Source organism: Varanus komodoensis, unplaced genomic scaffold (genome assembly GCF_004798865.1).
Source record: "Varanus komodoensis strain SLA01 unplaced genomic scaffold, ASM479886v1 scaffold94, whole genome shotgun sequence".
Classification (NCBI taxonomy): Eukaryota; Metazoa; Chordata; class Lepidosauria; order Squamata; family Varanidae; genus Varanus; species Varanus komodoensis.
In genome coordinates this window covers 125,742-139,888 of record NW_025336646.1, presented here as the reverse complement: position 1 = coordinate 139,888, position 14,147 = coordinate 125,742, and the positions used below count along the sequence as shown (strand labels likewise).

Here is a 14,147-nt window from a genome sequence, read left to right as displayed (position 1 = left end):
CATGGTTTGGACAGGTCCAAGCAAAAACTTGAAGAGTAGCGCAGTATACAAGCCTGAGATTATGATTTTCTGGCCCATGCAGTTTAGTATTATGGCTGAACTAGGCCAATGCCAAGAGACAGATGCTATAACTGGTACATTGACTCTAAGGCTAATGTACCTTAAATGGTGCATCAGAAAATACAGGTCAAAAAGAAGAGAAATGGAGCTGTTAGAAGTAAGGACAGCATTTATTTTCCCACTATGGGTTGAAACTCAGTTTAAAGTACAATATGCAAGCATTTTTAAAGTCACATACTCAATCCACTAACTCATCCTTATCACAAGGACCATGATAATCTGCTATATAACTTGATCAAACCCCTGCCAGACTTAAGTGACTAGGGAAAAGTTGTACATTAAAGCCTGAAAATGGGTAAGACCTGTGTGGAAACTACGTAAGGAATTGGAATGCTGTATTTGTTAGCCAGCTTGGTCTGTATATACAGCATTAGTGCTGGACATGCCTGTCAAACATTAAGAACCAAACTTTTAGAAAGATCAAGTGTCACCTTAGGTACATTGGAGTCTCAAAAGAGGCACTTGCATCAAGCCCTCTCCCAGTTAGAGGTTCAGGCATGAACTAATACAAGTCCATAACAGGCTATCCATGTAGTTACAATTACCAAGTTTGCATGTAATGTAATTCATGGCTTGTTTAACCCAGGAATTGCCAGAAATGAGTGGAGCACTTTAATGCACTAAGAACAGTTCTCCATGGTTGTGCAGCTCAATCAACTCTGAGTTAAAAAACCTGAACTACCCAAGTTTTGGATTCACATGTCATGAAATAATTGAGGAATGGAATACCCCAGGATTGTTAATCATAAGTAGAGCATAAACTATTCATGCATTCCCCCATTACATGCAAACTAGGTCACTATCAGGTAGCATTTTAAGATGACCAGTAGTGAAAATAGCCCTTTTAAGAAACTAACTGTACATAAAGTGTCATTATGATGACTAATTCAATGATGAGCCACTATTAGTAAGCTTTCTGTAAGTACTTGTGCAATTTAAGAATCTGAAAATAGGATCACTGAAACTATGTAGCTCAGTTGGTCAAGCTTTCCTAACCAGAGCTTAAAGTTCTACCGAGTTTTCTACCATTACTAAAAATAATCATGCCACTGCTCAGTTCATGACTTCCAGTGTTGACTTGTCAAGCATATCCTATTCAAAAGCTTAAACAACTTCGTTTTCATTCCCACAGGAGCCACTGCACATTTTCAGCTGTTTTTCCCCAAGTAGTCATGCTAGAATTCAGCATTCTAGCTTAAGCTTTAGGATGGGATGGGGCAGAGCTTTATCTTTTCAGGGCAGGAAGGTACAGTGCCATGCAGATGCCTTGTGAAGCCTGAACCAACCACAATACAGCCAAACACATCAATGTATCTAGGAGCTGATGAATACAAAACTTTAATTTCACATCTTTAACATGAATCATAAATACATGTGCATACTTAAGGATGAATATAATTTATAATACTAAACAGAAATCACTGAATACTAAGCCAGTGCATTTGCACACAATACACTAATGATACACAAAATAAAAAATCCAGAGCAAAATTGGCTTCTGGTTTCCTTAGGAGGCCATATGGAAATGTGAACATCATTTTAACTTGATTAAAGTGTTGAGTTTTACTGATTTAAATTTGTTAACTTGATTTAAAAACAAGTAAGTTTAAATAGTACAGGGACAATGGCAAGTTTGAGAGTTTAGCAACTGTAGTCCTTCACTCATCCACAACTGACATACAGGACAAGCAGCACAAGGAGAATCATGAGGCCATTTTAAGATGTCTGGCACTGGACACCGCCTCTGGGATGGTGTTCATCATCTTCATAGGCTTCCCCATTGTAATGCTGTCGTCTTTCCTGAGATGGGTCAAAGTCCACCAACTCTACCTGATCCATATCTTCAGTTTCTTCCACTTCTTGCCTTGGAGGTAGCAGCTTTTCCAATAGACACAGCTTATCTGAGGAAAGGAAGCCACTATCTGGAAAGATCACCTGAAATTAGGAGACATAATTATGTAGTATCATGACTCATGGTATGTTAAATATGTTTCGGCAGCCAGCACTTTAGAAGACATATGTCTTTAATTTGCTTAATGTCCCAGCACTCCTTGGACTATATATATGGAAGAAAATTGGAAGATATCTCTAATCACCAGCAAGTTCAGACTTATGTCAGCTGCATCTTACCTTAAACTCAATGATCAGGCGACCCTTTTCATATGGCCTACGATAGATTGGCATTCCTTCGTTCAGTACACACTTAATATCTCCATGTTTGACAATTTGACCTAGAAATTGAAAAGATAGGTATTTGTCAGTAGGCTACACATAATGTAATTGATCTGAAATTTAGATGTATGCATTGGAGTTGGCTGAAGAGAAATTCTGCACCTTATCCTCCCCAATCCAGCCTCTCAAGAATTGGGAAATACCCTGCTAAATAGGGTGAACTGTAGTGTAAGGAGAATTGCAAAAAATGGGGGAGAAGGCAGATTCTGAATCCAAATCGGCAGCAAAGCCACATTAAAATGTCATGAGGAGGCTTGGCAGCAGTTGCTGAACTGGCAGCTGATCTATAGAAGCACAGAGAAGAAGCCTTACATTCCTTAACTGCCGAGATCTAACCGAAAGCTTTACTTCTTGTTCATCATGATAAAGACACGTGCAATTTCTCTAGCAACTAATCCAAACCAACAGGAATTTATTAGTATAAATACAAGAATTCTAAAACTTAAAAATGCATCACTACATGTTGAATACTAGTTTTTATGAAGAGAGGATTGGATCCGTATTTAAGCTGGATCAATTGTGCTGCCAAAATTGATTTTCCCACACCAGCCTCTCAGCCTCCTGAAAATACTTCAAAGAGCCAAGAGACTTTGCTTAATAAAGTGAGCTTGTCAGGGAGGTGGGACACCCAAAAACCAGGTACAGGGACCTTCCATGTACAAGGCCCTTTCTCTCATGAAAAGCTGATCCTGAATCCAACCAATATTACAGTTATACCACATCGGATGAATCATAAATTTGCACTTCTTAAGTTTGAGTAGATTTCTAGCAATCATAATGATGATTTGCTTTACAACGTTCATTGAAGTATGAAAATTCTAGATATTTCCCAGGTTTTAACTGTTTACTAGTTTTTATTATCAATACGCAGTATACCCAACCTGCATTTTTTCAAAGCAACACATACCAGGATGGGAAGTAATTATCAGTGTTCTGTTATCCAGCATTGCAATTGGTTTTTGAAAGCCACACAGTGCCTCAACAAGTTGGATATCCATTGACATGACCAGGTCTTCACCTCGTCTGCAGAAATAGAGAACGGTTTACCACCAACAGTAGGGCTGTATATTACAAATGGTGCAGGACAGCAATTCCAGAATGACAGGGCACAACCAACTGTATCAACATAGGTCAAGTATGTAAGAGTAGTGTTGAAAAGAGAGGAAGCAGGTAGAAATCCTGGTGTTAATACTGACAACACCACACACATTTAAATGTAGAACATCTTGTTCTTGCAGAATTGAAAAAATGTTGCTTTGCATTAGCCTAATCCATAATTTTCTATGATTCCAGGTTCTTCCATTACACATTACAAAGACAAAGGTTTTATTTTAAAATACACCAAGCAATTCCTTTGATAACTGACCATGAAGTTGCAGTAGACCAATTTGTAGCAACATAATTTTGAAATTTTCAGAGGCACCAAATCTGTAGAAAGACAGCAGGAAAGAGGGTAGAATGATAGGGCACAACCAATGTTTCTCCCAATGCTGCCTCCACTCAGTCACACACTTGCTTTTTCCTCGTCTTTCTATTTCTTTTCTAAGATTTCATTTCTAAGTTTTCACCTGGTGCTAAAAAGGCAGCAAGGACCTCTCTGGGGAACATGTTCCAGAGACAGGGTGTCACTACTGAAAAGGCCCTTCTCCTGATTGCTATCCTTACTTCTGGGGGGGGGGGTTTCCCTAAGAAGGGCTTCAGTGGATGAAGTTAAATGTTGTGTAGGAACACAAGGCATTCCTTCTAATAAGCTGGCTCCAAGTCATTTAGGGCTTCAGTTAGAAAAGCACTCTGAATTGGGGCCAGACGTCAACTGCCAGCCAATGTAGCTGAAAGAGGACTAGCACAATGTGATCTTGTGGTCCAACCTTCATTAATAGATGCGCGGAAGTTTCCAGACCATTTTCAAAGGTAGTTCCGTGTAGAGTACAATAGTCCAGACAAGAGGTTACAAGAGCATGGATAATTGTGATCAGCTTCTGCCTATCCAGATAGGGACATGGTTGTTAAATCAGCCTAAAATGACAAAAGGTGCTCCTAGCCAGAGCCCACTTTTGACTCCAGGGACAATTCCAGGTCTAGGAGCATCCCAAACAGGTTCTGGACAGGTTGAAAATCTCCCAACTGGACAAACAATCTGCCCACCAACAGTACCTCCATCTTGTCTGGATTGAATCTCAGCTTACTGGCCTGCATCCAGTGCATTACTGAGCTCAGGCACCGATTTAGAATGGCTACTGCCTCTTGAATTCAATGAAGGAGGTAGAGGTGATTGTTATCTGTATACTGATGACAACTTAGCCCATATCTCTGTATAACCTCCCCCAGCAGTTTCACATAGATGTTAAATAACGGGATAAAATGGAACCCTGTGACACCCCATGGCATAGCTGCCATGATGCAGAACAACAGTCCCCCAGCACCAACTTCTGGAATTAGTCAGCCAGGTAGGGACAGAACCTCCTACTCCCAACCTGGCCAGTCTATCCAGAAGGACACTATGCTCAATGGTGTCAAAAGCCATTGAGAGGTCCAGGAGAATCAATAGGGTCTCATTCCCCTTGTTTCTCTCCAGGCAAAGGTCACCCCACGGGACAATCAAAGCAGTTTCTGTTCTAAAACCAGACCTGAAACATGACTGAAATAGATCTAGATAAACTGTTTCATCCAAGAGTGCTTGGAGTTGCCTGGCTACTACCTGCTCAAACACCTTGCCCAGGAAGGGGTTGTTAGCAACAAGTCTTTAATTATTCATATCCATCTGGTTCAAGTTCAGGTTTTTTAGATGTGGCTTGATCACCATCTCCTTTAAAAAGGCTGGTACCAGTCCCTCTCTCAAAGAGATATTTACAGCTTTCTGAACCCAGGGGCAAATACCTTCCTCAGTTCTTCCAACTACTGCCACATTAAGTACATGGCTCCCTGACCAGAATTAAGGAACTTTTCATTACTCGGCTAAGAATCTATCAACTGAATAAAAACCCAGAATTTTATGCTAAGTTATGGGTGCTATTGCAGTCCTATGATTCACGGCAAAAAATTCTAAGAGCATGTAAGTAACTGAGGGTCAACTATATCCAGTCACTCCTATTAATTTTCATGGAAATACATGCACATCACTACTTTTAGGAGATTGCCTATGCAAGCTTGCATAGGCAATCTAAAACAAATTGGCACCTGCAGGAGATCTGGTGGCCATCTCACCTGCCTCAATTTCCCACGGCCATTACAGGCCAGTCTGCAGCACTCAGCAGCTTTCAAGCAGGTACTTAGTTTGTTCACAAATAACACTAAGAAGGACAAATTCAGTTTGCAAATTAGCTAAATGTGACTTTTAGTACTCCACAGCCATTGCAGTGTGCCATTTTACTTTTTAAAAATTAAATTTTAGAGTACATAGGAGACAGTGGGGGCTGCATGTAACACAGAGACCATATATTGCCCACCCTGATCTAAACTTCCGCACAAAAGATGAAATGCAGCTTTAAAATTAATATAAATAGCAAATCAACAGAGGGCTGATTATTTTCCTAAGGAACTGAGAACGACTTCAAAGAAAGAAAACTATTTTACTGACGGTTCCAAAAACAACATTATTGCTAAAAGTAAACATTTAATACTATGAAATATTAAGGTCTGTGACTGTAATAAAGAATGTAAATACTATGAAAACAGTATCTATTTCAGTAAACAAAGAATCAGAAAGTTATGAGAAAACAGTACTGCAACAATGCATGGAAGGATAAATCTTCAGAGTACAACAATTCAGTAACCAGGGACAGAACTACACCAACCCCAGAAGACAAGATTACAAATGATTGTAATCAAGTGTGATTAAACATGTACCTTGTAAAGAGAGAATGGTCTTTCTGATCCAAGACAATTATAATATCTCCTGGCTCCAACCCTGGTTCTTGGTCACCTTCACCATGAAAAGTTATCTTCTGACCGTCTTTCATTCCTATTGCAAAAGCACCATATAAACACTAAGAAACAGCCCAAGAATTCCACATAGTCTAGCCTGTACTGTAGTATTAAGAGGTTGCAGCTTTCCTTACTCTCGCACATGAATTGTAGAATATTATTATGTTTGCATATACCAAAATTTTAAGGAGCACAAAAGCAAGAAGAGAAACTAGGAAATTGAGAAGTTGGTGTGGCAGAAATATGAAGCAAAGTGAGAACCAAGAATGGATTAGAAACTATTCCTTTTTGCATGCTAAGAACTAGGTGTTCCTAGAATTAACCTGTTCCTGTTTTTTTTTTTTTTGGCAAAGGAGTGACAGATTACACATTTGATGGTGCTGGTTGTTATTAACATTATGAATTATTATTTTGCCTACTGCCTCATGCTATTTTTTGCTCTTTTAATTGTTTGGTGACTTTCAATGTAAGTAACTTTGACAATCTCAAATTTGAACTGGAAAGGTGGGATATAAATATATTAATTTTCTTTGGCAGAGAAATTTCCATATTATCACACTCTAACCTCTCCAGAACTGCTCCCATCCAGGCACTACATGCTTGCCACAGAATCCCATGCTAAATGTCAACAACCATTGTGAAAGCCCTTGCATCATTCCTTATTTCTTAGGGCCCATTAGGTTCCTCACAATTAATGCAATGATAAAGCACTGACCATCCTGTTTCTTAATTATTCCAAGTTGCCCTGCCAATGTTTCTTGCAAAACAAGATAGGCACTACAGTCATTCTATCTCTGAATCGCTTAGCTAAGGCAAAGCCTGTAAGAGTTTGATCATACAATATTACATGTTTGCTAAATGAAGAGTCAAATGATTGGTTTATAGTGCTGTTGGCTTCAAGAATCTAGCACTTCAGGGAAATTAAGCTTATGCTGCTTTTTATGCTACTTTCTAGTTGGAAGGTGCTCCAGAAGATATACAAATACTTTTGTTCAGAAAACCCAGAGTAATTTCTTTAAGACACCTCCTTCATGTTATCAGCTGAAAGTATGGGGTCTCTATGTTTTTGAACCAGGAGCAGGCAAGGAGGCAAACATTTGGATCACTGCCTCTCCCCATCATACTGTAGCAGAGCAAGTCAGCTGAATTCAAGGACTAGATGATTTAAGCTTTCTGTTCATTTAAACTCCTGAATTTCAGTGGCCTAGCAATATAGTGTAATTTCCCTAAACAGCTGAGGTTCAAGGCAAGGCAACTAGAAAGCCTCTCATCTAGCTCTAAATACTACAGTATGGGAAAGTGACTATTCTTACCTTCTGTTCCCTTTGTTGTATGTCATTTTTGAGGGAAGAAAATCAATGAGGGGCTCTTTCTTATTGTACATATCACCTAATTTAACTCCCATTTCAAGGATATTTTGAATTATTAGAAGTCCTGTTACCCTCAATTGAAAGTCTCCCTAATCACAGGTGATGTGATTAAGCTGGATCTGGAAGTATGTTGCCAAAAGCAATACACTTTCTGCAGGACTCTTTAAGAAGTTACTTTGTTCATTATAATAGGCAGATGAATTCTGTCCCTTACCCTACAAGTTTGCATGGATTTGATTTAAATTACTAGTCTGTAAGAATAGATTTAAATCATGGTTTTCTACATAACTTGCATGCATGCCCATAAGTAGAGGAACTTCCATGCTGCCACTATAGATTTTCTCCTCTAGGGAAAGAATATGATAAACCTCAGGCTATACACAAAAAATTCAGACTTGTGGAGTATTTTGCTCAAAAGGTTTCACTTTTTTACTGCTTGCCCCTCCCTCTTCACACTTGCTTCTTGTGCAGCTCTTTTCCACTCCCAATGATCTTCTTCTGCTCATTTAATTTTTTGAAACTAAGCACTTAAGAGGTAAGGAGCTTTGTATTCTGTGTACATAGATTTGCAAAGGATCAATGGAATTAAGATCTTTTTCTCATCTCTGTATGTTTATTTTATAGCATTTTTGCATTAAGAGGCATGTGATTTCTGCAGACACAAATTCAGTTTGAGAACTGTAAGACCAAGCATTTGTGGCATTTTCTAGATACAAAAACTTCCCAATAATGTTACAGAAACCTCACAATGTCTGAACATGACATTGTGAATGGATTAATAGAATTCAATTACCAAAAAAATAAACATGACTATACAGCCTCATGCAACACAATTAAAAACTAATCCTTATTTCATGATGAATAACCTTTGGACTATAATGGATCTTAAATAAAAAGCTATCTTTAGATTTTTTTCTCCTTTAAAAGCATTTTATTTTTAAAAATCTGATTTAAATCTTCAGATTTTTAAAAAATCATGATTTTTAATCCACCCTGCTACAAGTGGTGCACAAGTGCTCAACAATCACAGCTTCTGAAGGGCAGTGACCATGATCAGCCTTCCGGGTCTAACTGTCTCACTCACCATAGTAACTGTTCACTCAGTCTCTAGCCAGTGAAACAAGCTCAAGGTACCCTCCCAGCACTGCAGTATGGGAAAGCTACAACAAATCTCCAACTGCCATCTCTGGTTCAGAGATGGGGGCAAAGTGAAGATGCATTGCCTTGTCTCTGCAGCTGCTGTTCAGCTCAAGTTTTCTGTGCGCAGCAAATGCAGAAGCAGAGCAAACCTTCCTGCTCCAAGCTGGAGAGGGATGAAAGAGGCACAGTGGCTTGTTTCTAACCTTATGTCACATTTCAAAGCTGTACTATAAGGTCAAGAGTTGGGGTTTGGCTGACAACCAAGCATTAGTGGCTGGCCGCTGAACCCAAATGAAGTTTTTCAACCCCTCTCCATACAGTTTCTAAGAAAGCTCAGAAAATTCAAATATGAATTAAACTCATGCCTTGTCTGTAGATTGGCCTATGTCACTGTCCTACCAACAAGCATGAGACTATGAAGTTCAGGACTAGAAGCAACAATTGCTTTGTTTTCCGTGGAACTGTTGCATAGGGCTATTTCTACAGTTCTCTCACCTCCCTAGATGAGACCTCCTTTGGTGTCTGATCTAACACCAATGACTGACTAATATTTCAGGCTGCTTCTGTAACCAAATACGCTATAACAGTAGTAGCACAAATTCTACTACAGCTTTTGCAGTTACTACTAGGTCTGGCTAATTTTTGCAAAGAAAATATAACTGAATTTGGTACAGGACTGCAGATCTAAAATAAAACATACCTTTATCAATATGGACTTCCAAAATTTTCTTTTCTCTAACAATCTTCCTTCCATTGCAACTTTTACACCTGTCCTTGGGGCTGATACGCTCCCCATGGCCTTGACATTCCATACATACAGACTGGATCTGCTGAACCATTCCAGGTCCTATCTGGTGAATTCTTATTTGCATGCCTGTTCCTCTGCAATTAACGCAGCACTCCACTGCACCTTTCTTACCACCTCGGCCTAGAGAACAGCATAAAAAGAAAAAAAATACAAGTGACTAGTTTCTTGTTTCCCTTCACTTACTCGTGAAGTTAGTTTCCCATCCTGCTAAGAAAAAACTGCAGCTTTTTATCACCATACCTTCACATTTGTCACAAATCACATTTTTCTGTAGAGCTAGTTTTCGTGTTGCTCCATTGTACAAGTCTTCTAGAGTTACTGACAACTGATGAACAACATTTTTGCCTGTGAAGAAAGAAGTGTTTTTGAGAATGAAAAAGGAAACAGGAGAAATGCAAGTCAAACAAAAATTTCTGTGGATCAAAGCCATCAATATTTTATTTTACATTCTCACTCTAAGTTTGCAATTAGCTGATTATTAAGCAAGGACAGAATGTTTTTTCGCATAGTAATGTGAGAAAGTAAATATAAAACAGGATAGATATGAGAAAGCAGGTTGAACTTATTGAGAAACCAAGGTTGCAATCCAATTCTGTGGCATCTTTCCAAATCAACCTGTGTAAGAGCAGACTGTAAATGGACTATGAGGAATGTCAAACAGTTTGTGTTTTCAAAACCACTCGTAGGCCAAAGGTTACAATTTGTGTCTTTGAAAATTTAACCTTAATTAGTTAATGCTAACTAGCATTTGAGAGCCTTTATAAATGATAATTAATGAGTATTTAATTAAATGTTAATGCATCCCCATTGAGGTTTCTCTCCACTGCACCCCACAGTGCAGCAAATGTTCATCAAATGAAAGATTCATTAATAATATGAGAATGTAAAAAATCATTCCAGCTGAAGCAAGAGCAGCCATGTAAACACTTTGGGGGATATCTTATTTGTCAAATTCAAAAAATTACCTCTCCTCTCTCTTTGCATTCTTCCACCTCCTCCAAAGAACATATCAAATATATCCATGGGTGATCCAAAGCTGCTTCCTGTTCCACCCTCTTTTATGGCTTGTTCACCACCTTTATCATACAAATCTCTTTTCTTGGGGTCAGAAAGTACTTCATAGGCTTGAGAAATCTGTTTGAACTAGAATATTAAAAAATCAAAGAGTTTAACCATATTGTGGAAAATCATCTATACTATTGTAACATTTCATGCTACTAGCTGAGCTTAATGCTATATGAAAGTTTAGCGGGTCATACACAAGTGTAAACTCCTGCAAGATAGTTACTAACAAAAACCCATCCTGTAAACTCTAGCTCTATATTTAAGAATGTCAAATTTTTAAATTCATGTATGACTTCAACGTGAGATGTTAAACACTTTCAAGCTTTCCAATTAGTGAACCTTCAGAAAACTGTTTGCAGCCATGCTCTGAATTTCTCTATGCGAAAGTTTGAATGTCAGGCTTTTCAAAGCTTCTTAAAAGCAAAGACATGGAATTTGGTGTTTAGTGGATTGTGAAAAGAAGTATGCTTCAATAGTCATATTCAGCAGAAGAGGAGATGGCTTGTACACTTGCCTTTTCACCTTCATTAGGATTCTTGTCAGGATGATATTTCAATGCCAGTTTTCTATAAGCTTTTTTCAGCTCCTCTTGGGAGGCATTGGGTTTTACCCCAAGTACATCATAGTATGTGGTCTCCTTCACCATGATGAAACTGATACCTGGATGAGGTAGAGAAGGATAATAGTAAGAATGAGAGCAGAAACATACATCAGACTAGCCTAGTAAGCTAAAGAACTCACCAGAGTTCACTCATCATGCTTCTCTCACTCTCAAACACCCACGAACCTATTTCTTGTAGAAGGGGCAGGCAAAACCCTTTACCTTGAACATTGCTCCCCCCCCCCCAGTTAATCCAACCTGATCCCAGGTGAAGAGGCCACCCTTGCATTTTCACACTTTCATGTGAAAATATGACTGTAGGAAACCACCCCACCACTACAGCATAATTTCTTTTTCTCAAGCTTGATCTGGTAACCTACCTTCACGTCATTATGTGAACAAAGCCCCCAACCCACTTCCATCCCACGCACCTGTCTGCTTCTCCCAGTACTACGAAGATACCTCTTTTAGACCTGGCAGCCAGATGGCCCTTATCTTAAAAAGGGCTTATTCACTCCCCTCCCCCACCTCCCTCCCGGCAACATCACCTTTCCCCGGCGCGAGGCAGAGGGCCCCGCTGGCATTTCCACACCGCGTGCTTTTCAGACAATGGGCTGCCACAGCACCCCCCTCCCCGAGGCTCCAAGACCCCTTTCCCAAGCCTGGGCTAGTCACCTCGCGTCCTCCAAAGCCCAGCAGAGCCGTCCTTCCCCCCGCAAAAGGTCTCGGTCCCCTACTAGCCCATTTCTTTCTCCCACCACGCAAAAAAGCTGCTGGTGTCAGCTGACCCGGCACGAGCTAGACTGCCCCCTCCCCGTGTCTCATCCACACGCGCACAACCGTTGTTCGCGAGAGCGCGGGAACTGGGGGGAAGGGGCGAACCCCAACCTTCTCTTCTTCCTCTTCTTCTTCTTTGGCCTTACACTCACCACACGCTCGCGCTTTTCGCTGAAACAGAGGCTGACTTCAAGGCAAAGCTATCCCCACAGCAGCCGAGTCAAGCCCCTGCCCGTCCCTTTCTCTCGCACCGACAAGACGACCGCGACTTTTCTGGAAAGTTCCGAGCCGGTCTCAGGCTAGGCAGCATCCGGGGAGTTTTTCTTTCAAGAAAGCCCCGCCCGTTCCCGGAAACACCGCCTCCCCCTCTCCAGTCACTTCTGTCGCTGGTATTCGCCAGCTTTCTTTAAGCGATGACGTAAGAGCCGCTCTCTCCCAATGAACTGCCTGGCAATTGCGTCGTGGCCGAACACTACAAATCCCATAATGCCGCGAGAGCACACTTCAATGCCGTTCTTTAGCGCAGGAGAGTGACTACAATCTCCAGAATGCACAGGGGCAGGGAGAACATTCGAGCTCACAAAGGAATCGGAGTTTCAGCTCTCTTCTCGTACAGGGAACGGTACCTCCCAAGCTTTCAGTACCTCAAGGCAGGCGTGATTCCTGTTATTCCTTAAACCCCAAAATCCAAAGGCAGTATCTCTAGCAGACCAATCAAACTGAATGTATCCAGCCTACAATAACTGGAATGTGTGTTTTTTTCCAAACATAATGTCCTACGATGGGCGAGATCACAGCACTTGCCTAGATGTGAAATGCACTTTTATGTTTTAACACTGGAGCTATTTGTGAGGAAAGGCAATTCACAGGCCCACTCTTCTGGGCTTGAGCACATGCCCTATAGCCATATAGCTTCTGCAGCCATATAGAGTATTTACCACACAAGTTGCATCAACCTGCTTCCATGAGCATCTTATTAATACTGGATCAGATTGATTGACCTTCACTGAGTATAGGGAACTGAATGTAGCACGGCAGCTCCACTATACATTCAAACTTGCAATCCTATGCATGTTTAGAGAGAAAAACGAATCCCTACAAACTCTTACTGTGCTCTATTCAACCATGCTGGAAAGTATAGGATTGTTTATTCTCTTGACTAGGTTTGTGAAGGATTACACTCAAAAAGGGATCATTATAGTTGGATAACTTAGTTCAGTGCTTTTGGCCATGTTAGCTAAGGGTTGACAGGAGTTGTAGCTCAGTACATCTGGAAGGAACCACAAAGTTGAACATGAGTGAGGTAATTTAAGAGCTGTTCTAAAGTGTTTTAATACATTTGAGGTTGGTTTGAAGGACAGCAACAAGGGACCAATACAGAGGTGCTCCCAACACCAGCACCCCCAAGTTAATGCTTTTCCCAGTGAGGATTGCCGGATACCAACATTGTATTCTTTTTGGCACCAGGTTAAGTTTTTTCTATACACCCATGCATCTGATTGCATAGAATTATTCTGCATAACTATATATCACACACATTTTATTGTATGGATTTTAAAGTCAACTTCTATATTACAAGTTTCTGCCAAGCCAATATGCACACTTATTTTGGAATGCAAACTCTTCAGACCCAAACTCTTCTTTCTGAATGAATAAGAATACTCAGGACAGAGGTATACATGTTATCAATTACACAATTTGCTGAAGTACTGGATGCTTCATAGATACTTCAGGATCAGCAAAAGGAAAGATTTTAAATATCCCTTTTAGAAGGGGTTTGCAGCAACTCCCAAACAGTACTTCCAGATTGCTCTTCTAAAATGAACAACTCTGGAATTTGGAATCCTGAAATGGAAACATTTGTCACAGAAAAACTGTATTCAGTTTATTTTTGTAACCTTTATTACATTCAACAAATAAGGGACTGTGCTTCACAATGCAATCCTTTGCATATCTACTCAGAAGAACATCTTATGAATTCAGCTGTGCCCTTCCCTGTATACATGTTCATAGCACTTGTCTTTAATTTTAGCCCCATCCTAAGCATGTTTACTTAGATATATGTACCTCTGTTCCCATATAAGTGAGCAAAGAATCACCTTCTTAGGCT

General features: G+C 40.1%; 1 protein-coding gene across 2 annotated transcripts; it reads right to left on the bottom strand.

Moving 5' to 3' along the window:
• Positions 1-211: 211 nt before the first annotated feature.
• Positions 212-12,346, bottom strand: DNAJA1 (DnaJ heat shock protein family (Hsp40) member A1). Of its 2 annotated transcripts, none has more exons than XM_044418895.1 (9): positions 12,190-12,346; positions 11,174-11,319; positions 10,560-10,737; positions 9,835-9,939; positions 9,487-9,714; positions 6,199-6,313; positions 3,260-3,375; positions 2,251-2,351; positions 212-2,055 (listed from the first exon to the last, which is right to left on the bottom strand). In XM_044418895.1, the coding sequence occupies exons 2-9, from the start codon at positions 11,303-11,305 to the stop codon at positions 1,837-1,839; spliced, it is 1,194 nt and encodes a 397-aa protein (XP_044274830.1). In that variant the 5' UTR covers positions 11,306-11,319; positions 12,190-12,346; the 3' UTR covers positions 212-1,836. The 2 variants fall into 2 exon arrangements, with proteins under 2 accessions (XP_044274830.1, XP_044274831.1); XM_044418896.1 differs by having other exon boundaries at positions 12,149-12,335.
• Positions 12,347-14,147: the final 1,801 nt, after the last annotated feature.